The sequence below is a fragment of the Hylaeus anthracinus genome, unplaced genomic scaffold (genome assembly GCF_026225885.1).
Source record: "Hylaeus anthracinus isolate JK02 unplaced genomic scaffold, UHH_iyHylAnth1.0_haploid 12000, whole genome shotgun sequence".
NCBI classification, from domain to species: domain Eukaryota; kingdom Metazoa; phylum Arthropoda; class Insecta; order Hymenoptera; family Colletidae; genus Hylaeus; species Hylaeus anthracinus.
The window spans coordinates 8,174,085-8,201,087 of record NW_026534347.1 but is presented as its reverse complement, the minus strand read 5'-3'; the positions used below and the strand labels follow the sequence as shown (position 1 = coordinate 8,201,087).

At 34.6% G+C, this 27,003-nt stretch overlaps 5 protein-coding genes across 11 annotated transcripts; 2 read left to right on the top strand and 3 right to left on the bottom strand.

Moving 5' to 3' along the window:
• Positions 1 to 122: 122 nt before the first annotated feature.
• On the top strand, positions 123 to 1,841 carry LOC128890184 (ubiquitin carboxyl-terminal hydrolase isozyme L5). Its single transcript, XM_054148466.1, has 6 exons — positions 123 to 310; positions 491 to 554; positions 631 to 736; positions 798 to 985; positions 1,072 to 1,269; positions 1,337 to 1,841. The coding sequence occupies exons 1-6, from the start codon at positions 235 to 237 to the stop codon at positions 1,638 to 1,640; spliced, it is 936 nt and encodes a 311-aa protein (XP_054004441.1). The 5' UTR covers positions 123 to 234; the 3' UTR covers positions 1,641 to 1,841.
• Positions 1,802 to 5,416, bottom strand: LOC128890156 (uncharacterized). Its single transcript, XM_054148408.1, has 7 exons — positions 3,453 to 5,416; positions 3,176 to 3,367; positions 2,921 to 3,117; positions 2,660 to 2,829; positions 2,329 to 2,581; positions 2,102 to 2,253; positions 1,802 to 2,022 (listed from the first exon to the last, which is right to left on the bottom strand). Exons 1-7 carry the CDS (start codon positions 4,428 to 4,430, stop codon positions 1,880 to 1,882), a joined length of 2,085 nt encoding a protein of 694 aa, XP_054004383.1. The 5' UTR covers positions 4,431 to 5,416; the 3' UTR covers positions 1,802 to 1,879.
• A 485-nt stretch (positions 5,417 to 5,901) lies between these two features.
• Positions 5,902 to 9,013, bottom strand: LOC128890175 (leucine-rich repeats and immunoglobulin-like domains protein 2). 3 transcript variants are annotated; one of them, XM_054148441.1, is made up of 3 exons: positions 8,413 to 8,442; positions 7,967 to 8,051; positions 5,902 to 7,669 (listed from the first exon to the last, which is right to left on the bottom strand). In XM_054148441.1, exons 2-3 carry the CDS (start codon positions 8,000 to 8,002, stop codon positions 6,377 to 6,379), a joined length of 1,329 nt encoding a protein of 442 aa, XP_054004416.1. In that variant the 5' UTR covers positions 8,003 to 8,051; positions 8,413 to 8,442; the 3' UTR covers positions 5,902 to 6,376. The 3 variants fall into 3 exon arrangements, with proteins under 3 accessions (XP_054004416.1, XP_054004420.1, XP_054004419.1); XM_054148445.1 differs by lacking the exons at positions 7,967 to 8,051; positions 8,413 to 8,442 and adding an exon at positions 8,791 to 9,013; XM_054148444.1 differs by lacking the exon at positions 7,967 to 8,051 and having other exon boundaries at positions 8,413 to 8,546.
• A 100-nt stretch (positions 9,014 to 9,113) lies between these two features.
• LOC128890180 (gonadotropin-releasing hormone receptor) lies at positions 9,114 to 26,772 on the bottom strand. 4 transcript variants are annotated; one of them, XM_054148456.1, is made up of 7 exons: positions 26,175 to 26,772; positions 22,440 to 22,796; positions 20,712 to 21,388; positions 12,539 to 12,722; positions 11,521 to 11,723; positions 10,522 to 10,643; positions 9,114 to 9,866 (listed from the first exon to the last, which is right to left on the bottom strand). In XM_054148456.1, the coding sequence occupies exons 3-7, from the start codon at positions 21,333 to 21,335 to the stop codon at positions 9,752 to 9,754; spliced, it is 1,248 nt and encodes a 415-aa protein (XP_054004431.1). In that variant the 5' UTR covers positions 21,336 to 21,388; positions 22,440 to 22,796; positions 26,175 to 26,772; the 3' UTR covers positions 9,114 to 9,751. The 4 variants fall into 4 exon arrangements, with proteins under 4 accessions (XP_054004431.1, XP_054004434.1, XP_054004432.1 ...); XM_054148459.1 differs by having other exon boundaries at positions 10,522 to 10,638; XM_054148457.1 differs by lacking the exon at positions 26,175 to 26,772 and adding an exon at positions 24,617 to 24,712.
• Positions 12,729 to 18,115, top strand: LOC128890188 (arginine/serine-rich coiled-coil protein 2-like). Of its 2 annotated transcripts, none has more exons than XM_054148471.1 (2): positions 12,729 to 15,741; positions 16,387 to 18,115. In XM_054148471.1, the coding sequence occupies exons 1-2, from the start codon at positions 15,598 to 15,600 to the stop codon at positions 17,053 to 17,055; spliced, it is 813 nt and encodes a 270-aa protein (XP_054004446.1). In that variant the 5' UTR covers positions 12,729 to 15,597; the 3' UTR covers positions 17,056 to 18,115. The 2 variants fall into 2 exon arrangements, 1 of the variants encoding a protein (XP_054004446.1); XR_008460572.1 differs by lacking the exon at positions 12,729 to 15,741 and having other exon boundaries at positions 15,812 to 17,199; positions 17,729 to 18,115.
• Positions 26,773 to 27,003: the final 231 nt, after the last annotated feature.

Here is a 27,003-nt window from a genome sequence, read left to right as displayed (position 1 = left end):
TACTTTTTCAAATGTTTACAATTCTTTTTAAATTTACAATCACAGATGTCTCCAACAATATTTCTCAGGCGTTGCGCCCTCTTAGAATGTTTATCATGTCAGTCGGTTCTGTAGTCTTGATACAACAATTTATTTATTCGATTTAGTTGTGTGTGTGACAACTACTTTGCGCTTGTAGCTTTTGGTGACTGGTGAAACTGGGCGAAACTGGCGATGGTGTATAATAAATAAAAAATGGCGGACTCAGCGGGCAATTGGTGTCTCATCGAAAGCGATCCTGGTGTTTTTACGGAATTAATCAAAGAATTTGGTAAACTTTGATCTATTTTATATAAATTTAGCGTATACTCTCTTTATCGGCACGAAAATGATTCGTATACGTTTATGTCAAAAGAGGACTGCTTTTGATGACAATTGCTTTGTGCACTTACAGTATGTAATGTTTTATTTATAAAAGGCATATATTTGTAAAGTGTGTTATCATTTATAGGTGTTAAAGGAGCTCAAGTAGAAGAATTATGGAGTTTGGATGATGATCAGTTCGATAATTTGAAGTGAGTATTAAATTTGTGTAACATAACCTTACTCGTAAGCTTGTTTACATCAAGTGTTCAATAATAATTTTTTAAGGCCTATACATGGTTTGATATTTTTATTCAAATGGGTTCAGGATGATGAACCATCTGGAAATGTTGTTCAAGATAATAGATTGGACAAAATATTTTTTGCAAAACAGGTACATACAATAATAACTATAGGTTCATGTAGTATACCATTTTCACAATTTTTCTGTTTAGGTGATTAATAATGCATGTGCAACACAAGCAATATTAAGCGTATTGTTAAATTGTAAGCATTCTGATATTTTGTTGGGGCCAAATTTGGAAGAATTTAAAAATTTTTGTCAAAGCTTTGATGCTAATATGAGAGGACTTGCTCTTAGTAATTCTGATGTAATAAGAGAAGTACATAATTCTTTTTCAAGGTACTTCCTATGCAGCAACTATATATACAATAATACTAAATGAAAATTACTCACATTGTACTAAAAATAAACATAACTTCTTACAGGCAAACGTTATTTGAATATGATTCAAAAAAGGCATCTAAAGATGATGATGTTTTTCACTTTGTAAGTTATGTACCAATTGATGGTCGTTTGTATGAGTTAGATGGATTGAAAGATGGACCAATGGATCTAGGTCCATGCCCACTTGGAGAACAGTGGGTTCAAGCAGCAAAGCCAATAATACAAAAAAGAATAAATAAGTAGGTATATTAAATGCTTGAATTTTTTTTTGCATTCATTTATATGTTCACTAAAAAATATTTTTAGATATAATGAAGGAGAAATTCATTTTAATTTAATGGCGATCGTGACTGATAGAAAAACATTATACGAACGACAAAAAGCGAATGTTTGTGATCCAGCCGAGCTTGAGCGTTTACAGACACTAATAGAAAAAGAGATTCGAAAATCTAAACGATATCAGATCGAAAATATTAGAAGAAAACACAATTATCTCCCATTGATAATGGAATTGCTTAAGATGCTTGCCAAAGAAGGTAAGCTTGTATCTCTGTATCAAAGGGCAAAGGAAAAGGCATTGGAAAAAGAATCCAAGAAGAACACAGTTTAAATTTAGATCCTATAATTGCATGAAAAGATCGTTGGATTGTATGTAAAATGTATAGGTATCAATGAAGTGTAATCTTTTTTTAAAAATAAATGTAAATATAAACAAAAATTCTTTTTTATCATAGACATCAAGAAATGTATTATTAATTTTAAGAAACGTCATATTGGAAAATAATGCAGTTTAATAAATGATGTAATGAGATATATAATGTTTTTATTTAATTTATGAATTAATATATCTTACTCCGTATCAACATTGTCGCTCATATCTTTATCTATAATTTTAACCTTCCCATCAGTATAAGATAGTCTAGGAAGAAATTTATCAGTTACATCATTCTTTATGTCACTTATTTTATCGAAATACAAGTGGTCCACAATATCTGAAAAATGAAAGGTTAGTATCACTATATTGCAACAAAAGCTTTTAATATTCATGACTTTTGATGTTCGTAAACTTACCAAGAAGGTCGTTTGTACCTATTTTCGTAATAGCTTTTTTGACAAGATGAAAAAATACTTTACATAAAAAGACAGTAGTAACGCCCTCGAAATATTTTGCAACATTCGGCCATAGTATTTCTCGAGTATTCGAGATTCCTTTTCCGTACATGCTGCAATAATAATCTTGTCATGTACAATGTATATTACAAACTTTATACTAAACGATAAAACAGTACAGAACTTACTATTCAATTAATTTTATTTTTATATCATTTAAATAAATAGGCTCAGGACAAAACAATTGCATATGCAATTGGTGCATCCAAAATACTTTCAGTACATTGTGATCTATGTTTAGTTTTTCCTGTATCTTTAACCAAACCGGTTTTGGAAGGACAGCATCCTTCAAATCTTCTACTGTTTCAGATAGAGTTACATCCATGATAGTTTCTATAAATGTACCAATCAAAGGTAATGTCCACTTTACTTCTGTTAATGCTACAATAAAATTCAATAATTTGTTTTTAAAAATGAATTGGTATAAGGATTACAATAACATATTTATGAAGAACTCACGTTTGTCTGTAATTCTTTTCTGCATTTTTTTAAGAAGTTGGTAACGTAACCAAACTGACTGACTTGTACGTCCCAAGGTTTTAGCTATATCACATAATTTGTGGTTTTGTTTTCTTCTATGTTTATTTTTCATGAATGTCAAAATTTGTTCATCTTCTTGTACTGTGTATCTACAAAAAATATGTGATTGTAACATATTTATATAGTCGATACTTTAATTATAATAAATTGATATTTGATTAGTACAGAAATATGCTATACCTTCTAAATGATTTTGCATATTTTTCATTCATGCTCCTAAATCTTCGATGTACACTGTGCAGTGTCCTCCATGGTAATCCATTTGCTAAGAATTGAACAAACTTTTGCCTCTCTATCATACTTTTTATAAAGTATTGTGAACCACCATGCCTCATATAAAGAAATGGTTTTACATATTCAGGGTTCCATTTATGAATCTGTGTATAAAACATTTTGTTAATTAAAGGATTAACCAGCAATATTGATCAGACATACTTTACAGAACGTTTTCCAATTATTCTTGATAGTTTCATCTTCCTTGGGTGAAAATACACCATTTTTTATTGGTCCATATTTTAAAAATAAGTGCCTTTCTTCTTTTGTTAATGGTCTTGAGCCTGCTGTATGTTCAATTTTATGTTGTGGTGGTATGTCATGTATTATTTGTACTTTCAAATCATATAATCTCTAAAATAATAAAGATCAATGAAATGATGCTGAAAATTGAAAATTTCAAATAATTAAAATATATTTTGAATAAAATTGTAGTTACCTTTGTAGCATTTTTTAAGCTTTCTTCATTTTCTGCGTCTGAATGAATGTCTAATTCTCCTAGGACATATTTTATAGTGTGATAGGCTTCATCATTTATACTTTCATCAGTGTTGATCGAATCTGATGTTTTATTTTTTCTCAAATTATATTTAGTATCGGTTAGGTTATTTATTTGTTTAATATCCATATCTTCATTGGTTGTACTTTGTACATCACTATTAGCAATAAAAAGAGGATCTATTTGTGGATCTTTGGACATTTCTATATTCTGTTCATTTTGCATAGTATCATTGGTTATTGAAGATAAAAACTCTGATGATATTTTAGTTTCTTCAAAGTCCATTACTGAATCCAAATCATGTAACATATCAATAGGTTCCATGTCATATACATTAGCATCATATAGTTCTGATTTAAGTATATCAGATAACTGATCATAATCACTATTGCTAATTTTCCTTTTTCTTCTTTTACTAGGAGTATTATTTTCATTTGGATAATAATTTTCAGATATGCTTTTAACTACCGAATTTGAATTTAAAGTACAAGGACTAAATAAGTCAGGACTTTCTGCTTTAATGGATTTTACATCAATTAACTCATTTAATTCTGTATTTTTTGGAGGAATAAATCTTAAATCCTCTAGTTTACGAATACTAATGAATGATCTCTGGCTACTGTTTGATAATCTATCATTATTATGAGTTTCTTTTATCTTTGCATTTTCTGTATTATCTGTTACATTAGTTACCACATTTTGGTTATTGTTAATAGTTTGAACATTTTCATTGGTAATGTCTTTTTTATTTGGCGACTTCAGTGTTTCTTTATTTACACATTCTTTGTTATTGTGAGTCTCTTGAGATGTTTGAACATTATTACTCAAATCATCATTAGATATACAGTTTATTTCTATTTTTCTCTTTTTTAGAGGTTGTGTACTTTTTGGCTTAGGACTCAAAATATCAGCAGTCATTTTCAAATACTATTACAGGAAAGAAAACTTTAATTAATGTATCAGAATGTTATTCTGAGTATTTGAGAAACATTTATTTCAAATTTATCCAATATTAAGTATTCCATACAAAATTATAAATTAATAACATAGAATAATTGTAGATTGTAAATAAAAATACTTCAAGTGCCAAAAAGTGTTTAGTAAGGAAATAATGTTAATTTATGTTTAACAGTCGACACCTTGCCTTTTTATTGGGTATTTTCATTTCATAACATGTTTTTAAATAACATAACGATTATGTTACGTGAATTAGATTCAATTTCTTAGGAACTCATTGTTATTAATGAATAAAAGAAATGACAAACGATTTTAATTCTCAGTATAAATTGATAAACAATGTAAACATGCTTTGAATATTTCGTCCTTGTGCAATAGTGAACTCAGGTAAGGTTATATTCCGAATGGTCTAATAAGAATAAGAGAAACACAAATTGCACGCGACTTTTCTTACACAATGATTCAACAAATTCAACAAATATTTAACAAAACTTGTTGTGAGCACTACTTATTAGTGACACCTTTGTTACGATAAAGATTATATTGAACAGAACAGCCGAATCTAACGTGCTAAGAAATACACCTTTTTTTTTAATATCAGTGGCGTCATTGATGGGAAAACGTCCAAGTTTGTAGTGAAGATAATTTCCACTGTTGGTACATTATTGTTACGTTGTATAACTATTCATAAAAATGATAAATTTGTCATATCAACACATGTTCTTATTATTTTATTATTTCATACATTTATTATTTTATTTAAATTGAAGTTACTGTTAGAGAAAATATGCTTACGTTACGTTTACTGCAAATAGTGATTATAGGTTCGCAGTCTAATGTTATAGACTTGGATACATATGTAAAGATAGATAAATGTTTAAATAATATAGTAGAATAGTATATTGTAATGTTCTAAAGCAAAGAATCGTAATTGTATTTATGAAAAATAAAGAATAATTTATTAAAGATATCAGTGGCGTTCTCTTATAGAAATGGTGGGAACTAATTTCACTACTAACTTGGACGTTTTGCCATTGATGACGCCACTAAAGGGTCGATAATTATTGCTAAATTGAATAACTAATCATAAAAGTGATAAATTTGACATATTAACTCTTATATTATACTATTATAATGCAAGGAATCGTAATAATTATGTATTTATGAAAAATAAAGATTAATTGACTAAAAGGTATCAGTGGCGTCATCTTATAGAAATGGTACGAACTATTTTCACTACAAACTTGGGCGTTATCCCGCCGATGGCGCCACTAGTATTAAAATCAGTATCCTTTGCGGACGTATGTCGGCAAATATCCGCCCAAGCGTTTTTCACTTCTAACGCTTTGTTATTACGTTTCTTTTGGAAGGAAATTAGAGATCTTTAGCGATAAAGTCTTAGTATTTATTACGAAAATGTCCAACGTGTATGATTCCTCAGTTTACATTTATTTTATGTCTAATTTAACAGAAAGAAATTGTCCATTCATATTCTTGGCAATTGGTAGCCTTTATTTTAATTTATTCTATTAATATTAGAGACATGTCGCTACTAATTCGTTTGTAGTAAATCTAAAATCCCTTTAACTCTTTATACATTGGTTTAACAATAAACTGACATAGATTAACGTACATCTATCATACATACAACTATATTACTACAATTACAGAGAGGGGAGTTAATTAATTTATCGATCAAATTAATCCTAGAGTACAATTTCTAAGTATTTTTAAGTAAAACCATTGTTAATAGCTGAGTGATCTCAAAATGAGTTCGAATTACATACATCCCTTGGTAGTGCAACTGAAACTTTTTTTTAAAATCACTCATCTATTAACAATGGTTCAACTTATGTAGAAATTTAATTTTATTATTTATTGTTTCTTCTGAATTTTCGATTGTCCACTTATCGATAACATTTACATAACGGAGGAGAGCGTTCAGCTGTTAAAAAGACCGTCGCATTCGTAAAAATTCTTTCAAACACATTCGAATTCACGTACTTGAGAGGATTCCGTTCAAAGTAAACGGTTTCCAGCATGGCGGCAGATGTAGAGACAGCCGATTCTAGCAATGTAAATTTGTTCCCCGACAAGTCCAAATACCGAAGCTGTCTCAAAGAACTGTGCCAACCATACGGGAGGTGGCTCAACTCGTTGTCGTTTAGACGCAGGTCTTCTATCTCTTGCGCCCCGAACGCGTTAGAATTGATCTCCGAGATCATGTTCCAACCCAGAGACAGTGTTCTTAAGTTTGACAATTTCGAAAACTCGCCCGCCTTTAAAAATTTGATCCTGTTGTAATTCATCGACAGCGAAATTACATTTACGGGTATCGCTGGAACGTCATCGAACAAATTACAATCCAACGTTAAAACGCGTAGAGAATTCAAACTCTCGATTCCCGCGACGTCGCGACTCGATAAAGAGTTCATGGACATGTCCAAGTTCTCAAGTCGCACCGTGTCTCTGAATGCATAGTTACGTATGGAAACAATTTTGTTATTGGCTACGGAGAGATAAACTAAACCCTTCAAACCTGTCAGGTCTAGGCCATCGTTATCACCTATCGTCCCGATCTCGTTACCCTCCAAATCTAACATAGATAAATTGGTAAATTTGTTCAATGCAACTCGTTCGAGCTCGTTCCCATTTAGGTAAAGATATAGTAATGTTTCTGATATGTGTTCACCGATGAAGTCGACGTCGTCGATTCTATTATTCGAAAGATCGAGGTACTTCAATGCTGGAAACGGATTTCGCAGTTCACTTTGTATGCGCGTAGAGCTGGTGTTTCCTAAATCCAATATTTGAAGACTGGGATACGCGTTGTTTACCAGTATCGTACTATTGTCCGAGTGATCGTTAACTTGATCGCTGAGAACGAGATAACTGATCGTCGAGTGCTGGCCGAAAGAGAACAAATCCGCCAAAGGTATCTTGTTTCCTTGGAGGATCAAGTGTTGTAAATTTGGAACCTTGTCGAAAGCTCCTTCTTCGATGTAAACAATACCGTAATTTTCTAGGTTTAACCGAGTTACAGAGTCGGAGACGATGTAATTCCTGCCAATCGTCATATCAAATGAGTGTATCGTTATGTTGTTATTGTAGTTATCGTCGATAGGCCAGGTCTGAACATTCGAGGATGCCAAGAAAACTATTGCCAGGGTGGTGATCAGTAGCTCCATTGTTCTAGTTATCTGAAAAATGGAAGTTGGTGAAGCGCGAATGTAAGTGTCTTCTTTACTGTGCCATTTTGGTTAAAAACGAAGTTAAGTGGGAAGTGTAAAATCAATTTTTGCAATGACTGGTAATTCGATGAAACTTTCAACAATAGTTGAATGTTAATATACTTGTAGTAAATGAAAGAAATAAATAACATTTTATTCAAATATCCTCGATTATTCCAAAAGAAATATACAAAATAATTATTTGTATATGTATCGAACGTAACAAATAAATAAAGAACGAGAATGCAATACTAAAAATGTAAATACCTTGTCATTCGTCAATTGTTTTTGGAAAATATACATTGAAGCTTCTAATTCTTAATTAAAAAATTTTGACGTTCCTTTAGGAAGTCTACAGAATCATTACAGGAACAATTTACAGAGCTTGTATTTGGAAATTTCAGAATTAATTTCACTTAATTTTCTCTCAAGTATTAGGTTGCCCCAAAAGTTTCGTCCGTGACTTGCACTCGGTTATTTTGTGTGGCAGTGTTTATATTAATAGACAATCTAATTTCTCAGATGTTAATGTTGTAACAGTAATGAAGCAAAATGAATCGTACACAATTCAGTAATGTAACATTAGACATAAAATATTGTGTATGTATTACTTATTAATAAAACGAAAGAAACTTTTCGGACAACCTAATATTAAGTCAAATTGGGCACCAATCACTTGTTGCTTTATTCCGCGAAACTTTTCTTATCTATACCTCTTTGTCTCCTAATTAGTTCACGTAATTTCTATTGTACTTGTTGAGCGTAGCAACCTAGCAATGTACACAAAAACCGGAATGCGTTACAGGGATACATGTATTTATATGTACTGGCGTGTGAACAGCAAAAGACACGTTTAGTTTAACCTCGTATGTCGAAGCAATAAACAGCCGAAAATATCTTTTGTTACCTCGTATGTCGAATAGTGAATACAACCCGCTATAAACTGAATAATCAAATTTATGATTAATAATTCAATTTTACAAACACTGTTTTATTTTATTTACCGAAAAACCTGTCAATCAGGATAACGTTGTTAACAGTATTCTTTTTGTCACCACCGTACAAAGATGATAGTTAATTAAATTACCTACCTACGACGTTGTTCCGTCACTGTGAGCCAACAATTACTTTCATCTGAATCGAGTGGAGCACTTCCTTATGTAGTCTTGATAACCAGGAAATGATAATAAGTAATATCTAAGCGGGCGGCGTAAAATTAGGGCATTTGGATCAACGAGGTTAAAAGATACTTCGATTTTTGATCAAGATAAAAAACCACATGCCCAAGTAGAATAAGGTCAAACACTTAAAAAGTTGACAGTTAGAGTTAAGAAAAATCAATACTAGTCTATTTAAATGTATTGGCTGATGGAAAAATAAATATTTAAAATGAAACGAGGGAAAGAAATCACAATTTCAAAATTAAACAGGTATAATACACGTAATGTAATACAATACAAAATAAATTATGCGTTTCGTTCTAAAATATTACTAAAAATGCATTTAATTGAAATCTTCGTATAAAAACGTGTTATACATATTTTACAATGCACAGTTAATCATGTTTAATATAGATATATTTTAATGTTTATAATATCCTTATATCCTGGGTTCATCCACTTATTGTTAACACTTAATGAAACAACTATTTCAGACTATCTATTCCGCATCTATCGTCACTTTACATTTACACAACATTAACTGCTAATATTTACAGAGTCAACAACTAAATTTATGTTTGTTCGAACCGTCTACTTACATCATTATTTATAATTATTTTATGTATAAGATCGATACTTCCTCTGCAAGAAAAGTAATTCGTAAAAGATTACGAACATAATACAAACTTAACAATCCTAACTTATGTTCAACGTACGCAAGAATACTTTTAACTCGTTGGCATGAAACACACTGTATATAAATTAACATTCGAAGTTCCGCACCAAACTCCGAAAGAATAATATAGCCTATTTTATAATAATGCTATGTATGAATGTTCGATGGGAAAATGTTTTGTTTTGAAAATTTCGTTCCTTCGCGGTTTGATTTTGTTCAAATACTAGTGTTCGAAGTATTTTTCGATAAGATGGCGACTCGTGGATCGCGTTTGTAGCTACTGTCGCTGGTGATCGATGGCGTAAGTCGTCGTTGTACCGTAGATAACTCCCTGAAAACCGTAAAACAAACGACGTACACGAAATTAATATTCCAGAGGATATTTATACTATTTTAAGGTGAACATTGTATAGTGGATTTTTTATAATAATTGTCAAGTACACTTATGCTCGGTTAATGGAGCAATGATACGCAACATTTGTTGTTTATCGAACTGCGTGTGTGTAGATAAATTGTAATGGCCATCAGGTTAAGACTTGGGTCACGTAAGAGATCAAGTTAGAAAGTAGTACCTAACAAGATGAAGAATAAATATTACTACTTCAACTGCAATCATAAATGATTGAATATAAAGTCACAGAGTTATAATGTATACCTAATTTAAACTATCCAGTATTAGAAACCTTTCTCAATCCTACCTCCACTAGATTATTATGTCTGTGCACTTTTACAACACAATATGACATTTAGAAGAAAAGTTTCTTTTTGCTTGTTTCTTTCTTTGCCACTTAATTATTACGTTGTCCTAGGTAATGTCAAATTGTTTTCAAAGTGAACCCTCTCTAAGTGGCGTGACAATACCCCCTCTAAGAGACGCGCGGTTATCCCCACCGTCTCTCAAAACTGCTGCGACGACGTTCTTTTTATAAAGATGTGACGCGAACAATGAACATGTTTCAACGGAGGAATTAATTCTACCAATTTACCTGTAATAGGATCTCTGACGCTTCCTGCGCGGCCATAGGTGAAACGCGCCATATATCAAAGGATTTACTAAACTGTTGCTCATGCCGAAGAAGAAGATTCCGCTTTGTAATTCCTCGCTAAGCTGAAAATATCACGAGGTCGTTAAATCATCGTGTCCGTTGCGCGTATCAGGCATTATAAACCGATGTGTACACAGTGTACAATGCCTAATCGATAATGTGGGAACCTTGTTGAGAACAAATATTGTTTCGGTACTTGTCGACTGTGACAAAATCAGGATGAGTGATTTACGTACTGTTAGAGTTTTAATTCAATTTATGTGTTATTTGTATGGGTGTGCAGGATCCCGGTCGGGACGGGAATTCCTCCCGGGATCGGGATGGAATCCCGAGAATTTCAGAATCCCGAGTACATCCGGGATTTCCGTGAATTTCCGGGATCTCGAAACCATTCGGGATTCGCGAGAATTTCGAGATCCCATAAATGTTCGGAATTTCCGGAATTTCGAAATCCCGTACATTCGGATCGCTGAAATTTTCAAGAATAACAACACTTTCGGAAATCCTAGATATTATTCTATATCCCGTACATTCTCGGGAATCCTGGATTTTTACGGAATATAGTGTATTCTCGGGAATCTCGAATCAACTCGGAATCCCGTATAAACTCGAGAATCCCGAATATTTTCGGGAATCCCGCACACCCCTAATTATTTGTTATTTTCAGCTTAGACCTAATCACATGTTCGGAAAACAGAGTGAACAAAATACTTTAGGGATACAATACGTCTCGTGTCACTCGTGCTCGGTTACCGCACTTCAGAGCAGTGCTGCGCGGTAATCGTCGTGAGAGCCATTAAACTTTAAAACGATCAAAGCCAACGCATGTCTGTTTTCTCTTAAGAAACTCTTCTTAAGTAAAGTACGAAAGTTTCGTTGAAGTTTGCATGCAAATATTGATTACAATTAAGGTTACCATTAAGAGCACAAAGGACATACGTGTTTGTCTGGATTAAGGAACATGAAGATTATCATCATCGCATAATACGGAGTCCACCAAACGATGAAGGCGGCCACGATGACGACGCTGATTCTCAAAGATTTCATTTTCGCTCGATGCATCAATTTTCGCCTGTTTAGGTCTCCATTCATGCTCCGCACGTTATTGTTGCTTAACTCTAGTTTGAACATCCTCTCGCTACCTAAAATGATTTTATTTTTAATGTTGGTCGAATGACTCACACTTCTTGAACGATAATATATTTTTAAAATAGTAAATATATATTATTTTATGTATACACGAAGCGACTAGTGAACGTGTGAGTGAAAATCTGTCGAAAGTAAATGAAAATAAAATATGTAACAAATATGTGAATGGCATTATATAAAATTGTTAATAACTCGAATTGCACTTTTTACAAATTTCATGTATCACTAACTATTTCCCAGACTTATTTTCAAAATCCTGAACGGGTTTGTACGAGTCTCATTTGAAGTTTCAAATATATCCATTAATAAATGTCGTAAAGGATAACGTTATCGTTATTCAAATGACATGAGAAAATGCAAAATTACTCGTTCCACGAAATAATTTCTGGTTTCCACAGTAGCAGGAATTATATAGAAATCGGAACTCCTGGTTCACTTAAAAAACGAGTATTTTAATAATCTGGGTTAATTATTGTATTTGACTATATACTACATGTACGTATCTCTAGAAAACTACTAATCTTATTACTCGGTCTTTAGGTTAAAAATTCAAGCCGCATGTAGTGAGTAGAAATAAAGGGCTGTATGATATTATTTTTAATTCTCTTCTCTTCTAGAAAACCTTTTATACTTACTATGCCAGCAGCTACAAAAGAAGCTGTTAAAAAATACAGACACACCACGCATGTTAAGAAAATACGTACAAGACTGAATGATTCAGTACGTAGAATGAGCAATCGTTCTAAAAAAATCATAGGTGAAGAGCCTACGTGCAGTGTCCGTAGATATCGTTGGAAAATATACTTACGGGAAATTGTGAGCACAGTAGAAACGTATGTGGCGATAAGGATGACTAAAGGTAACAGGAACATGAAAATTAAACTGAGGGACACGTACAGCTGCTCCTGCCAGGGTTCCGTGTAAAACCCATGGGTTACGCATTGGTTGAATTTTTCGATGAATGGACCCTCGGCCACGTGGAATATACACATCTGCAAACGGAAATAGATAGCTCTTTTTATTTGAATATTATACAACAGTCAATTTTCGTTTCAATATGGCGCTTCGTTTAAAATGGGAATTGTTAAATGTCTCGTGAGGGTACGAAGCTATTAAAAAGATGTTTTTTTTTTATATTAAAGTTATAGGAGGAAACTGTATGGAGTAAATAATTTGATTATAAAAAGGGAGATTTGGAGAACGTTAATGTTTTATTTATATAATAAAATAACATTTGTTTAGACCTATATTAACGTAAATCGTTGAATTGTAATACAGGATTTCATAGCGCACTGAACTTTGAATAATGGGAAATTTGACTGTAATTTATTAGAAACAAATGAATTTTAATGTAACATTTTACAATAGAACTGGTCTGTAAATTTCAGAAAGTTTTGATCGCGCTGTAATCGAGTACAAGTGGAAAAAAAACTCACTAATCGATTGGTCGTATCGTCACGAAGATATAATGAACACGATAACAATTCTGGTATTTTAATATGATTCTTTTCGTTCTGATATAATGACGTTGAAAGAAGAAAACAAATGATTAAAACATGAGGATGCACGATAAAAATAGTCTGGGTTAGGTCTGGGTTAGGTTACGGTACAATCATTCAATGATTATTTCCAATCTAATGGTATCGTAGCATTTGTTCGTTAATTTGTTTACGTCGTCGACCATCGAATATTTATGAACTGGAAGTTCTAGTTGTTCGGAGTAACTCCAATCGTTACTTTTTTTTTTTTTGTAGAACACAGTGTTTCGTAATTTCACGTGACTGAAAACTGAATCTTCGTGCTCTAGAATTCTAAGAAATCGAATTTTGCAATGACTTATAAATCACGTGGAAAACAACGGTTTCGCGAGAAAAGCAATCAACGCTGCTATGATTAATTGCAGCTATTTACAATTATAAGTAACACGTCGTGGAAGTTTTTATTGGTACGATCATATTCGATTAGTATCGCTGGATATTGTTGATATCAGTGCAGGATGGAAAAATTTTCTAATCGTGTCATCTACGAATGTATCGATCACACTTTACTTGATTCCAAAATAAACAGTTCCTGCAAAGTTACAATTTCCAATAGCAAACGAACCATAGGCTTACCGACATATTTGTATTACATTTTCTTGCCAACTCTTTTTCATACCTATTTGCATATGCAGTTTGAACGGTACCTATTGTAAAATTGCAATAGTATAGTGAATACTAGCATTTCATTTGATTTTGAAGTTTTTATATTTTTCCTACCACCCAGTAAAACAAATCAATTTTTAATAAAAGAGTATGCAATATGGGACGTTCAAATTTTAATACTTGAATACAATACACATATTTTAATGTGTACCAAGTGAAATTTGCGTTGAAAAACATTGGAAAATGACGTCGAATCAAATTTTCCTTTAAACAGCATCTATTTTTGTTGGCTGTCATTGAACTTCAGAACGTAATATGCTCGACTTTGTACAGAATATTGTTATACGTGTTACATAAATTGCAGCAGGGAATTTTTAATAGAAAATTATTTAAAAAACAAAAATTAGTAATTAGTTATCACGTCATTTAACCATATCCAACATCAAACCTTTCCAAAGGCTTCAATTATTTCAAAATCATGACGTTATTAATTTAGCAAAGACAGGTTATTAAAAGAACGCACTGTGCACGGATATCGAAAGGGTTCGATATATCATCGTTCATTTGTAAACATCGATGCTCGTTTGTCGATTGTTCTTCGGCAATGTGACGCAAAGAATTTTCGGTTCATCATTTCTAACAAAAATTTATCGTATATCCCATTAAAGAATTCAAGATCAACGAATTATGAATCGAACATCGTATCTCTATGAATAAGATTCCTGGAAGCACAAGGTTCGCAGATTATCTGCGTGCCAGTTTATTATATTCGTTGTTAAGGTAAGCGGTTCCTCGAGCATTTTCTTATTTTCTTTTTTCCTCCTCTTTCTTGTTTTGTAATAATACTTCTCACGAATAATTGCGTGAGAATGTCTCTTTAAACTTGAATTTCAGTACTTTTTTATTTCATTCTGAGAATCAATTATGGTCCTTGCGTGGCCTTGACTAAAATTTATTGCAATTCGTTTTTCTATTAAATTTCCTTTTGGAAGCACCAGTTATTCTAGAAATAATTATTGCATCATTCATCGGAACAATTGTTTAAATAAGTTAGAATTTTTTTTAATTTCTTGAGTATTATTTGAACCCAATACCTGATTCTTTTTTGGTACATATTTTTTTGAAAGTACAAAATCAGAGCGACGCTTCAATGTTGCATTGAACTATGGTCAGCTCAGAAAAGTAGGACGCATCGACGTCATTTCCAAGTCAAGTATACTGACGACATAACTCATTGATATTATCATTTGGAGCGTAAGTTTTACGCGTCACCGATTGAAATAAATTTCCTTCAAGTGCATTCAAAATCATTCAGTTTGAAAAGTAATTGTCTATACGTACTTATTTGCATAATGATTGTTCCTAGTTACTGTATAGATTCACTTTGAAATTATACTTGTTATTCTATACGTTTAAAAAATTCTACTGTCAAATTAAATTATTCTTTTTAATCCACTCCTTGTCACTTTACCTTTGTAAGTATGAATACTGTTAATTATTTAACGATTACGCTAAATGGCTAATAAACAGTTCGTGATTGGTCGACATGTGTTTACGTCAAGAATATCATTTAAAAAAAATGATAACCGTGACAAATTGTAGATTACACAGTTTCTGATTACATAAAAATAAAATTTAGATTTCGCACGAAGTTTCTCCTTTTTTTTTCTCTCTCTTTAACTTTAATTATTGTTTTTTAAAATAGTCAGAAAACTCCGCAACCATGGTGAGCGAATCGGCGAAAACTCTAGCGTTGGTGGTCTCCGCGATCAAAAATCTTCGCGAGGCGAGGGGCTCCTCGTCGCGGGAGATTTTGCGCTACATATCGTCCGTCTATGACATTCCAGTGCAAGTGGCGCGCCGCCAGGTTAGTTTACCTCTTCCAACCACAACGCTTTAACTATCGTTCTATTTAGAGAGAGTTTACAACTCTACTAAGACTGGGGTCACGCGTCCCAGTCTCTATTAGAATGGAAGAACTCTAAAGTTCGTCTTCACGCATACAATGGCTGATTATCATAAAGCGAGGACGATGTTTTCCACGACTGATGGAATTTTCCGCAAGACTCGATATTAAAACATCCAAATACTGGATGAATTGACAGTGTTTGGCCTAAATAGATAGAATTTTGAACTACCATCACTCTGTAGTCGACGAAGTTACTGTTTCGACAGCCTACAGTTCTTCGAAGTCCCTATATTTCAACCATCAACAACCACGAGGGTTGTCTGACAAATTCTAAATATAAATAGATAATTTTCAAAAAATTCCTACTTAAGAAAAAAAAATCTCTTTTATACTATAATTTTACCTCGAGGCAACTTTTCAGACCCACCTTTATTTGTTCTAACGTATTCAGAGTCTTCAGCATTAAACACCAATGAATTTAATACTTAATTCACTCTTTACTAAAAAGATTTTGCCATACGTCACTCGTGGAAAACATGTTTCACTAAATTCCACGCGTCAACGTCAACAACGAGCCCTGACAGTACCGTTTCTGGGGAACAGATGCTGACAGCCCTGAAGCGCGGCGTGTCGTACGGCATTTTGAAGAAGAACGGCGGTAATTACGTTCTGCCGACGACCAACGAGACCAAGTGCCAGGAAATCGCCGCGCAGGAGCTCAGCCTGCTGGATTACTGTCGCAACAACCGAAGACAGAGAAAAATGGGTTGCAAGTGCAAGAGGAAGCGACGCAGACGAAGACGACGGAAGAAGAGCTGCAAGTGTAAGAGGAGATCCAGTAGGAGAAGGTCCAGGAGAAGGTCCAGGAGAAGGTCCAGGAGAAGATCCAGGAGACGATCCAGCAGGAGGAGGAGGTGCGCGAGGAGGAAGTCCAGCAGAAGAAGGTCCAGCAGGAGAAGGTCCAGCAGGAGAAGGTCCAGTAGGAGAAGGTCCAGAAGGAGGAGAAGCAGGGGCTGCAAGAGGAGGCGGAGTAGCAGGCGCTATAAAAGGAGACGCAGGAGCAGGGGTTGCAAGAGAAGGCCGAGGAAAAGGAAGTGTCGATGCGGTGGTCTTGGAAATAGACGCGACAGCAATCGAATGAAGACGGTCGAGGCTCATCGACCGTACGAACAACTAATTGACAAGAAATCTTCCGAGCCGGAGCTCGACGCTAATGATTCTGGGGCTAGCCAGTGCAGCTCCCTGTCCACCGTCTCGTCGATTACAGATTAAACGTCTTCGTTCGCGCGATTCGTCGGTTCGTCTTATATCAGGAAGCTTATCGACGTATTTAGAACACGTGACCGTTCTCAAGGAATCCCCTTTCGTGTAAACCCCTCACCAGTCATTAGGTATACCCACCAATGAAGTTAAGAGGTAATTTGTTTAGGGCTGAGTGTCCGGGGTTGTTTCGAGGGTGACTTGTACGATACAGAATATTAATTTACAGAAATTAGGGGAGGGGGCAGTTCTTTGTAAGAATTTTGATAAGAATTTCTTTATACTTTCTTTTTATAGAACTTTCGTGTTAGGCTGCAAGGTTACTGATATACTGTTTTTCAACACTTATTTCGACGTAATTTTATTTTTATTAAAACTAATATTTTCTAATCGTTCTAAATATCTTCTTTGATTGTAACAACATCAGAAATGTTTTATACGAACTTGAATGATCTCAAAGATCAGATAGGCTCCAACAACCATTTATCTTTAACATCTAAATCGTTTAATTTAATAATTAAGATGATTTTTATTAATTCATATCGTCCGGTTCAGAAAAATAGTGGATATTAATCACTCTTTAATTTCTTTTACATTTTATTCTTCTCGACGGTTTCTCTTGTACAAATAAGTTTTCATCGATGATTAATTAAGCGTATCTTATAATAGGTTAATATATTTTCAGCCGTACAAGAGGCACTGCAGAACCATTTCGAGAAGCACAGGTTAAATTCTAGTCGCTTGTTTCAACGCAGAGGATCGAGAAGAACGAAGTATTTAGAAAATGTATTTCTTGGACATTTTTTATGAATATTCATTTTGCTAGTCTATTTACATTGGAATTTCGTATCGTTTTTACTTCACAGTCTCATTGTACAATGACCGAATCACGTCTATAATACTCTGTACGTGTCAGCACATTAAACAAATACAATTTTGTAATAGTAGTAATGAAAGTAAAAACAGACTTTCAATTAATTTTTAATTAATTTTTCCGTTTTCATCGTTTCATAGCTCAAGTACGCTGGCGTTTCTGTTAGTAGGATGTACTCTGATAGAGGCTGCGAATAGTTAACTATAATATTCCGAACCAAAGCACATTTCAACTAGTTGTGCCCTAATCCTCCTCAAAGTTAACTACACTTCTAACTACCAAAGACAACTTCAGGTACAAATCAGCCCAGATACAACAATGATTATGGAGAACTTTCTTGATGATTGTTTGGGGTAGTCGAAGAAGCTTCCTGCTTTATTAATGTCTCGATAGCAAGGAATTATTTTAGTTTGATTCTCGTGTGATTGTTTGGGGTAGTCGATAAAGCTTCCTCCCTCACCGATATATCGAAAGCATATATTTCAGCTATTAATCCTACAATTAAATAACCATTACTCTCGAAACGTGATCAATGCTAACGAAATCTGTCAAACTTTTCATCGAAATTCTACTCCAATTGAATGAAAAGTTCACTCATTGGATCCGCGCAGCCGATCGATGGCACTTTTGCGACTAAAAACCGATTTTAAGTGGCCGATATTCGGTTACCACCGATGAATCGTACCCTCGAGGAGTGCCCTCGAGCGAGCCGAATTTGTACAATATTAGAAATAATTTTCGTGTAACTGTCTCGTAAATAGCAAGTAATTAAGTCGCGTCGACAACTGCGGGAAACCTAATTCGATTATATCGAGACCTGTAGCAAAAAAAGGAATCAAGGCAACCAGTTCTCCGCTTTATTTGCTCTTTCCTTATTTAAGGCTTATTTAACGTTTATAGGCAGGTTGAGCGTTTCTTTCATTTTCCTCTACTTAGCAATAATTTAAAGCTTTCCTGCCAGTAAGGACCATTAATAATGTCTGAACGATATGATTTTAATTGGTCTTTGGAAAAATGTAAATCTGCGAACTGGTAATTAGACTGAGGATTTATGCATTTATGGTAAATAGAAATTAAATGTGAAAATATGGAATGTACATAAAATAATAAAATACTTGTTACATTGTTCAGAAGATAAGACATACTTGCATTTAAATCTCAATTCATCATTTGAATCTTTAAAAATATGAATTTGCATAAAAACTTTCACTCTAGTGATATTCGTACATAGTACGTTGCGAAATTTGTCTCGCGACCATTAAAAGAAATTCAGCTCGTACATGGTTAATACAATCTCGGAACTCTTGAGAGAAGTGGTCGAAAGTGGATTTCTGGTGAGATCCGATGAGAATCAGAAGAATCGACGCTACGAAGCGTGCAGTTTACTGCTTCAGCGGTATTTTATTGAGCCATTCTTGGATCGGACAGTGACTTGTGACGAGAAATGGGTAATGTATGGTAATGGACGACAATCCCCTGAATGGCTGGACCATCGAAGTCCATGTCGAAATCGAAGTTATACTCCACGACGGTAACGCTCTGGCTCGTGATCAATGGCTTATGTTATTGATTAGATCTCTTAAGAACGATGTGAATATGTCCTAGACAAAAATCATGGAAGGTATTTTAATAACATAAAGCGAATTAAAGTACATCGAAATAAAAATGACGAGCAAAAGCAGTCGATGTAAGAATTATAATGGCTTAAATATTCTTGAAGAAATTTGTGTCCTTTAAAAAAATAATATCAAAATCTGGATCTACGGTCTACCGTTGAGATTTCCTCCCAGAGTTTTCAATTATTATCAGTATTGAGTTTTTCTTTATTACTTAAGGAGCGATTTTTAATCATACTTTAAGCTTTGAACAACTGTAATCAATGTCTTTCTACCTAAGATGAGATACAAAAACCAGAATAATGAGATCAGAGTTGATCGAGACCGAACTAAGAAAGCAATTAGGGGATAACTAATTAAATTCGTTGCGGTGTGAATTACCGAGGGATGCAATTTGGTGAATTGGGTACTCTACCCGTAAGTAGAGGATTTAATCCTCGATGTGTCTCTTTTCCACGAGAATCAAGGGCTCGTATTCATTACCAGCGCGACAGTTTTTTCCTTTCTGTAAATTAACGACCGCAATTAATACGGTTATTCAGGAGCCCCGATTAATCCATAAGGGGATTAAAGAAGAGCCGTTCGACGACGTCAATTAGGATCTCAATTTTCTCTCGCAGTCTGTTGGCTGTTCAAACGCTTGTTTTGCCTACCATCGACACAATCCGATTTAAACGATTCTTTGAATTCGCATCGAAACGACTTCCACTTTAACTCCTCGCGGTCAAGTACGGAATAGAGGGAACAGACAGGGTTGTAAAATAAAGGGATAAATGGGAACAAAAATGGTAACTGAAGCAATTACGGAATATCAGTGTTTTTACGCGAAGAGGAAACCCATCGAGCTTCAAAATAATTATATCTGTGGGTAGGTGTAGCGTTAAACCTTTGCGCTCGGGTGGCGTCTCTAGGGCGACATATGTAATTTAAAAGCGATTTTGTGAACGTACAATTTCAAATTCACTTACATCAGAATACAACTAATTATTAATTGAAATAATAATACATCGAGTCATGAACGTTCGTAGATGTTTTTCTTCGAAGTAGAGCTTTTGGTTTCACAGAAATTTATTATTATAAAAATGGACTGGATTTAATTCTATCGAAAAATGCCTCGAGGGCAAAGGGTTAACACATCAACTAACAAAACAATAATAACATTTCAAAAGCACCCTTACCTGAGGAATGGACAGGATAAAGGACAGCACCCACGCCGGGATGACCAGCCTCAGGCACCTGTGAGTAGCGTTCAACCCCTTCATCGGATACCTCACGGCGATGAATCGATCCGTCCCGATCAGCACCAGCACGAACGTGCTCAGGTAGAGGCTGAACATCTGCATGAACTTGAACAGTTTGCACCCGACGTTTCCCCAGATCCACTCGACGGTGTAGCTCCACATAGCCTCGCCGCCTATACAAAATACTGTGACGAGCAAATCGGCCACGGCCAAATGGAGAATTAGTGCGTAGACGGTGGACCAGCTGTGCCGTCTTCGATGGTTCCTCGCGATCGAGTAGATGGTCGCCGCGTTCGCTGCCAAGCTGAGGACCGCCATTACGCCCAGGATGATGACTTTGAAGACGGTGCCGTTGGTCATCTGGGGAGCGTGCTCGAGGCACGGCACGCTGTTCGAGGAGCCATAACGAAGCAGCTGGTCGAGGTCGCTGAGGTTATGGTACACTCGCGTGTCGAAGGCTAGGTCAAGGCCGCGGGAGTAGCCCACGAAGTCCGTCAGGTTGTCGCAGGCTACTAACGCGGATACAGGGGAGTCTCCTGATGATTCAGGGAACGCTGTCATTTTGCTGCTCGGAGTCGAGGTGCCCGCTCATCGTCCTCCTTGCACTATGGTCTCTGTACAATGCATCACAGTTTGTTCAAATTGAGATGCGGTGTGAGTATAGCAAGGGTTTTTCTGTTCGTTAGCTGTGGATGTTTGGGGTAGAGAGAAGTCTACGTTACTACTATGAATTCAACGTTGATACTACTGTTTTAATAATAAAATTAATTTTCTATTATAATAAATGGTCCCAAAAGTAGTGTAAAAGGATTGTCAGTGCAGTTTTTCAGTTCAAACTCTACCACTCGACAAGATAGACTAGTAAGATACATTTTAGCATTATCCATCTACTTTTAGTAAAGTACTTATTTTTTAGTGTCCTTTCAGATGCTATAGAACATTTTATCACAATGCTTTATTTTATCTGAAAAATTTACATTTCGAGAAAATTGTCCTGATTTATGATTCATAAGTTACGACACAGCTCAATGCATAGAGCATAAAGTTACATGCCCGCTACGTTAGGTGCAGAAATTAATTCTGTGTCTTTATATTCAATCATTAATATCGCTACATTAAACGTAAACATTTATCCTCCATTTTCTTAAATTAAATAGCAACAACACACACAAATTGCGTCAACATTTATATATATATATATATATATATATATATATATATATATATATAATTATATATAATTTTATATAATTAATTTCTAAAAAGAACCATATGACTTTTAATGATCCCTAAATCACATATTCTGAAAAAGTATATATATACTTATTATATATATACTTATATATATATTTTTCAGAATATGTGATTTAAGGGTTATTAAAAGTCATATGGTTCTTTTTAGCAATTAATTCTGTGCCTCTACATTCAATCATTTATAACTCTACATTAAACATAAACATTTATCCTCTATTTTCTTAAATTAAATAGCAACAAAACATACAAATTGCTTCAATATTTATATATATATTTTTTTTCGGAATATGTGATTTAGGGATCATTCAAAGTAATATTTTTTTTTTTTTTATAAATAAGTGTACCTTAGAAATTACTTTCCCAGAATTCAATTCTACGCTAAATATTCGTGCACAAACCTTGTCTACTTACCTCTGGCCATCGATTCTCTCGATAACGAAGGATACCTCCCAAGTTTCCACGTTTCGCCAAGCGATAGCGCGCCGACACTGGTTTCGCGTGAAACCGCGATAAGTCACAATATCTCGTCGACCCCGCAGCTCGACTCGTTCCTCACAGTTGTCGAACACGCCACATGACTCTCATATTCGCCAAACGACCAGTTCTGTTTCGTACTTTCGTATAAACGTTCGACGTCACTTGCTGAACGCCGCACTTCGTCCTCGCATACGTCCGCGTCCAATTTCTTCTTCATCGCAGCTCTATTTTCGTCTTCGAAACCGAATTCGAGTCTCCTCACCGAGGCTCCTTACAGAGGGTGTCGCCGAACTGTCGTACAAATTTATTCAGTCGATGGAATGTAATGAGAAGTTGAAGAAGACATAGGGCGTGAACATTAGTTTTGTATTATTTTAATTTTATTTCAGTCGTTCTGGTTTTTATTTTGTAATCTTTCAATTTTTTATTTAATACGACTATGCACACGTGAGACAGTTTCATTTTATTTTAATTTTATTCCTACTTCAAGCATTTACGTTTTTATTTAGTACGACTATGCATATGTATGTCATTGTTCTTATAGCAGAATCATAAATGTGAGAGTTTCATTTTATTTGAATTTTAATTCTATTTCGAGCACTTACGTTTCTATTTTGTAATATTATTTATATTTTATTTTGAGCGAACTGTATGTCATTTTCGTTGTGCTAGAATCGGGAAGTGAACACTTTCAATATACAAATTAAACGTGTGTTTTTGTTTATAACTGTTTGCTAACAATGATGAATGTGTACGCCAGATGACGAGTGACTGGTTACTGTTCAGTTCAATACATTCATCATACAATTCGGATCGTAATCGATAGTAATCTTTTTTATACAACGTGGTTCGATTTAGTTTAACGATGAAGTAATATTAGTGGACTCCAAAGTCAAGTATGAAGAAAACTGTACTGCCACGTAATTCAATGACAGGTTCGTTACACGCTAATCAGAAGTCACATGCGCTACAAATGTCCGATGCAGCAATTATCTCCGCGAGCAGTTATTACGCGACGTGCACTTTTTCGTTGTCGAATTCAGTTTCGTTAGCGCGGCGCGTGAGTGAATCGTTAAACGGAAGTTGGGTCAACCCCTGCATCGATCGACTTCCTCTCTTGAGAATGCGAATAAACAATTACGCGTAGCTTTCCATTCATTTGGAAAATATTCGTCCTTTGCGATTCCCCGACAAGCATAACACGCGCATAATAACTGTCATCGTGCAACTCGTAAAACAAGAAGAGACTCGACGTTAATGTTCAGATACTTTTCACTTATACAAAGTTTTAACCGCGGCAAATTTATACGCCATCGTAGATCAATTACGTGCTTCCAATTATCTATCCGATTTTGCATTTCAAATATGCTTTTTCTCGAGAAAACCGTACATTTTTTATTCGAATCCACGCAATTAAGTAGCCAAGGTAGTTAATTGTAACCCAAGTTGTTTTAAGTACGCTTGTAAATTTCAACTTCGATGCAAGTGTGGAGTGTTTAATGTACTGAGCATGGCCTACAATTCTTAATCTTTGTATTTCGCAGCTGTTTGAATTTGTTTTCAACATTTGTCATAAAAAAAAAAAAAAACTGTCGTTACAGACCCGCTTAATGCATCGGCGTGTACTAATCATCATATTTACGATAAATAATTCATTTTTCTTTGCTCTTTTAAGCGTCGTTGGTAACATTGTCTGCAACAATTATGATTATTGGTCTTCTTAGGGTAATTAAAAATTATTATTCGTGTTTATTTTGTCGTGGCACTTAATCATCACAGAATTGAATCGCTGTTTACAATTTATAACAGTTAAAACTTTTAACCAACTATTTTAAGACTAACAAAAAATATTAAAAATAAATATTAGATACATAAGAAAAGTAGAGAAAATAAACCTGAATAGAATATTTACATATAAATTTAAAATTAAATGGAGCTAAATAGATCGATTAATTAGAAGTTAATCATCAAAGTTCGTTTAAAATTTTGACATTGTTTACATCGCACAATACATATTGTATACACATATGCATATCAATTTCTGTTCTTAGTTACACCTCCAATTCAAATCTTCGCTACCAATTTTCAATTGTTATTTTAAAGTGACTTACGAAACACCGATTCAGAAGATCCCCTTCGATCGATATCCGAGGCTAATGTCTTTTTTGTTCGCGGCGTAACGAGCGACTGGCGAAGAAGAAGAAACATTACTCGTTACTGACACACCAATTAACAACGAACAAGATTGTTAGACGGTCGGTAATCATCGGGCATATTAATTAATCATGGCCTGCATCGGATCCCCGATGAAGAAACGCATTTTCACATTACACGCAAACGGTGTCAATTCAATAAATATGGCACGACCCGTACCACCATTTTTCCATTCGGATTAGAGTTGTTCGCGCAAAACCCGATCGATCTCACGGACGCAGAATGTTCCCATTGCAGTTTCTCGCAGAAAGCAATCAACCGTGATGCCTTCTTTGCATCTCGAGATCCAGTATCCTCATTTGTTTAAGTGTATACCTGACACAAACGGACACGCCCATACTCAACGCGAGATCAAATTAATGACAATGTTTAATTGCATCTTGACATTGTAGTGCGAGTGTATATTGACCTTTATTCTGATGTATTTCGATATTAGACGATTACGTCAGTCGAAGCATACGGAGTCCACTTAAGGGGTTAAGTGCACCTGGGAGGGTCAACCATAGAAGCTCATTCGTGCCACTCTCTTACCTACATCATTGATTTTGTAGAATGATTGTTAGACATTTTAAGTTAGGTTTCTGAAGAGAGCATTTGTATTACTATGGATCATTACAATCATAAAAATAATTCTTATTGAAAATAAAGCACTTCTAAAACAAAATATGAAATATTCCTTAAAAGGACAAATGAAAATAGATCGCTGCAACATCATTTGTTTTTTCTTTGACTCTACTGTAAATCGAAATTATTTATTGAACCTATATTTGCAAATAAGCAAAAAAAAAAGAAATGGTTACAGAAATTTTAATGTGGCTCTAAGTAGTACACTCGAGCAGTGAATTCAACATTCACCTTGCGAAATATGAATAATTTACGATAATTGTATGTTACAATGTTTGAAGGTACATGTCTAGCGAAACCTTGGATTTCATGCTAAGTCAGCGTTAGATGATAATTCTATTTTCGATCCTATAGTTTTGCAATCTTTGTCAAGTTTTTTTTTTACAGTGCACATCGCACGTTCTGAATTTATTTTTTAATGCACATATCTTTCATGTCGGTAACAAAATATTAGATACAGAAAACAAAACGTCAACGTAAAGCTTGGAATTAGGAGTGAAACACAAGTTGTCTTGTTGATTAATGCCGCATAATTTTTATTTTTTAACACGTTCACTGCCAGACTAATACGAGTCAATTCTCGTTTCAATTCTATACAATTTAAAGTTGTATCATCTAACATTCGTGGTGGTATTTATTTTAATACTTCAGGTAACCTTGCTATATTCACAAATCTTATCCAGATTTATTTTCATCAACACCGCAGCTAAGGAATTAATTTATTCAGTTCCTTAATGAAAAGATCCGCCACACAGACCTAACATAATCTAGCATTTGTGTTAGTATTTATTTTTGTAACCCTGCCATATTCAAAGATTAACTCAGACTTACTTTTAACACCTCATCTTCAGAAACAATTCACTCAGTTCCTCAGTGAAAACACCTGTCATCCACGAATGACGTGGCGATCAACGTGTTAACACAGTACTTGTTTACACAAAAATTCTTTTACATTACTCCCTCTAAAACGTTCACATTCAAATCATTTCTGACCCTTTCATAAACCTTTTTTCATATCACTTCTTCTCGAACTTTCATATTCATTTTTATTTTCAATTGCGCTGAGTAACCATACTCTGCATACTACAGAAGAAGAAACTATAAATGTTTGAAACAACTAATGGCCGCATTAAAAATGAAATTGCTTTCATTTGAGATCCGTTGCCCTCGGGTGGCTCATTTTATTACGCCAGTCCTCACTTTCAGTCAATTATCGTGAAATTATAATATCAAAGGCCTCCAATGAGTGAAGCGACCTTGCACTAAAGCCGAAGCAAAGAAACGCGCGAGTTCACTTCCTTTCGGAAAATTCCGAGCGCGACAAGTCACGCTAGTATGATATAAAATAAACGTTACAACGTTTGAAAGTATCGGCGATCGTTCGAGCGTTGTATCGATGCTGCGAACTCGCTCGCGACGCGGAAATCGACTGACGATGAGTCGAACGGAAGACAACACCGATAGTCTACGCCAGTTTTTCATCGTTTTCGTGTCTCGTCGATTCGTATGTTTACATGTATATGACAGAGCATTTCGACTGTAAACGTGACATAACAGCCTGTGACTTACAAAATAAAGACATATTTCTGGTTGAAGGTGGTGCCAAGGTTTTAAGTATTTTGTAACTTCTATAAAATGAGAACAATAATATATTATGCAA

What these genes read in the sequence shown, in the direction of transcription:
- LOC128890184 (XM_054148466.1), top strand. Translation starts at nt 235, where the DNA reads ATGGCGGACTCAGCGGGCAATTGGTGTCTCATCGAAAGCGATCCTGGT. An exon ending in GATCAGTTCGATAATTTGAA is followed by an intron (nt 555 to 630) that starts GTGAGTATTAAA and finishes TAATTTTTTAAG; the next exon opens with GCCTATACATGGTTTGATAT. An exon ending in ATACAAAAAAGAATAAATAA is followed by an intron (nt 1,270 to 1,336) that starts GTAGGTATATTA and finishes AAATATTTTTAG; the next exon opens with ATATAATGAAGGAGAAATTC.
- LOC128890156 (XM_054148408.1), bottom strand. Translation starts at nt 4,430, where the DNA reads ATGACTGCTGATATTTTGAGTCCTAAGCCAAAAAGTACACAACCTCTA. An exon ending in ATTGGAAAACGTTCTGTAAA is followed by an intron (nt 3,118 to 3,175) that starts GTATGTCTGATC and finishes TTTTATACACAG; the next exon opens with ATTCATAAATGGAACCCTGA. An exon ending in TATGCAAAATCATTTAGAAG is followed by an intron (nt 2,830 to 2,920) that starts GTATAGCATATT and finishes TATTTTTTGTAG; the next exon opens with ATACACAGTACAAGAAGATG.
- LOC128890175 (XM_054148441.1), bottom strand. Translation starts at nt 8,002, where the DNA reads ATGTATATTTTCCAAAAACAATTGACGAATGACAAG. An exon ending in AACAATTGACGAATGACAAG is followed by an intron (nt 7,670 to 7,966) that starts GTATTTACATTT and finishes TCCATTTTTCAG; the next exon opens with ATAACTAGAACAATGGAGCT.
- LOC128890188 (XM_054148471.1), top strand. Translation starts at nt 15,598, where the DNA reads ATGGTGAGCGAATCGGCGAAAACTCTAGCGTTGGTGGTCTCCGCGATC. An exon ending in TGCAAGTGGCGCGCCGCCAG is followed by an intron (nt 15,742 to 16,386) that starts GTTAGTTTACCT and finishes TCTGGGGAACAG; the next exon opens with ATGCTGACAGCCCTGAAGCG.
- LOC128890180 (XM_054148456.1), bottom strand. Translation starts at nt 21,335, where the DNA reads ATGACAGCGTTCCCTGAATCATCAGGAGACTCCCCTGTATCCGCGTTA. An exon ending in TACTGTGCTCACAATTTCCC is followed by an intron (nt 11,724 to 12,538) that starts GTAAGTATATTT and finishes AAATCATTTTAG; the next exon opens with GTAGCGAGAGGATGTTCAAA. An exon ending in TCCTTAATCCAGACAAACAC is followed by an intron (nt 10,644 to 11,520) that starts GTATGTCCTTTG and finishes TGATATTTTCAG; the next exon opens with CTTAGCGAGGAATTACAAAG.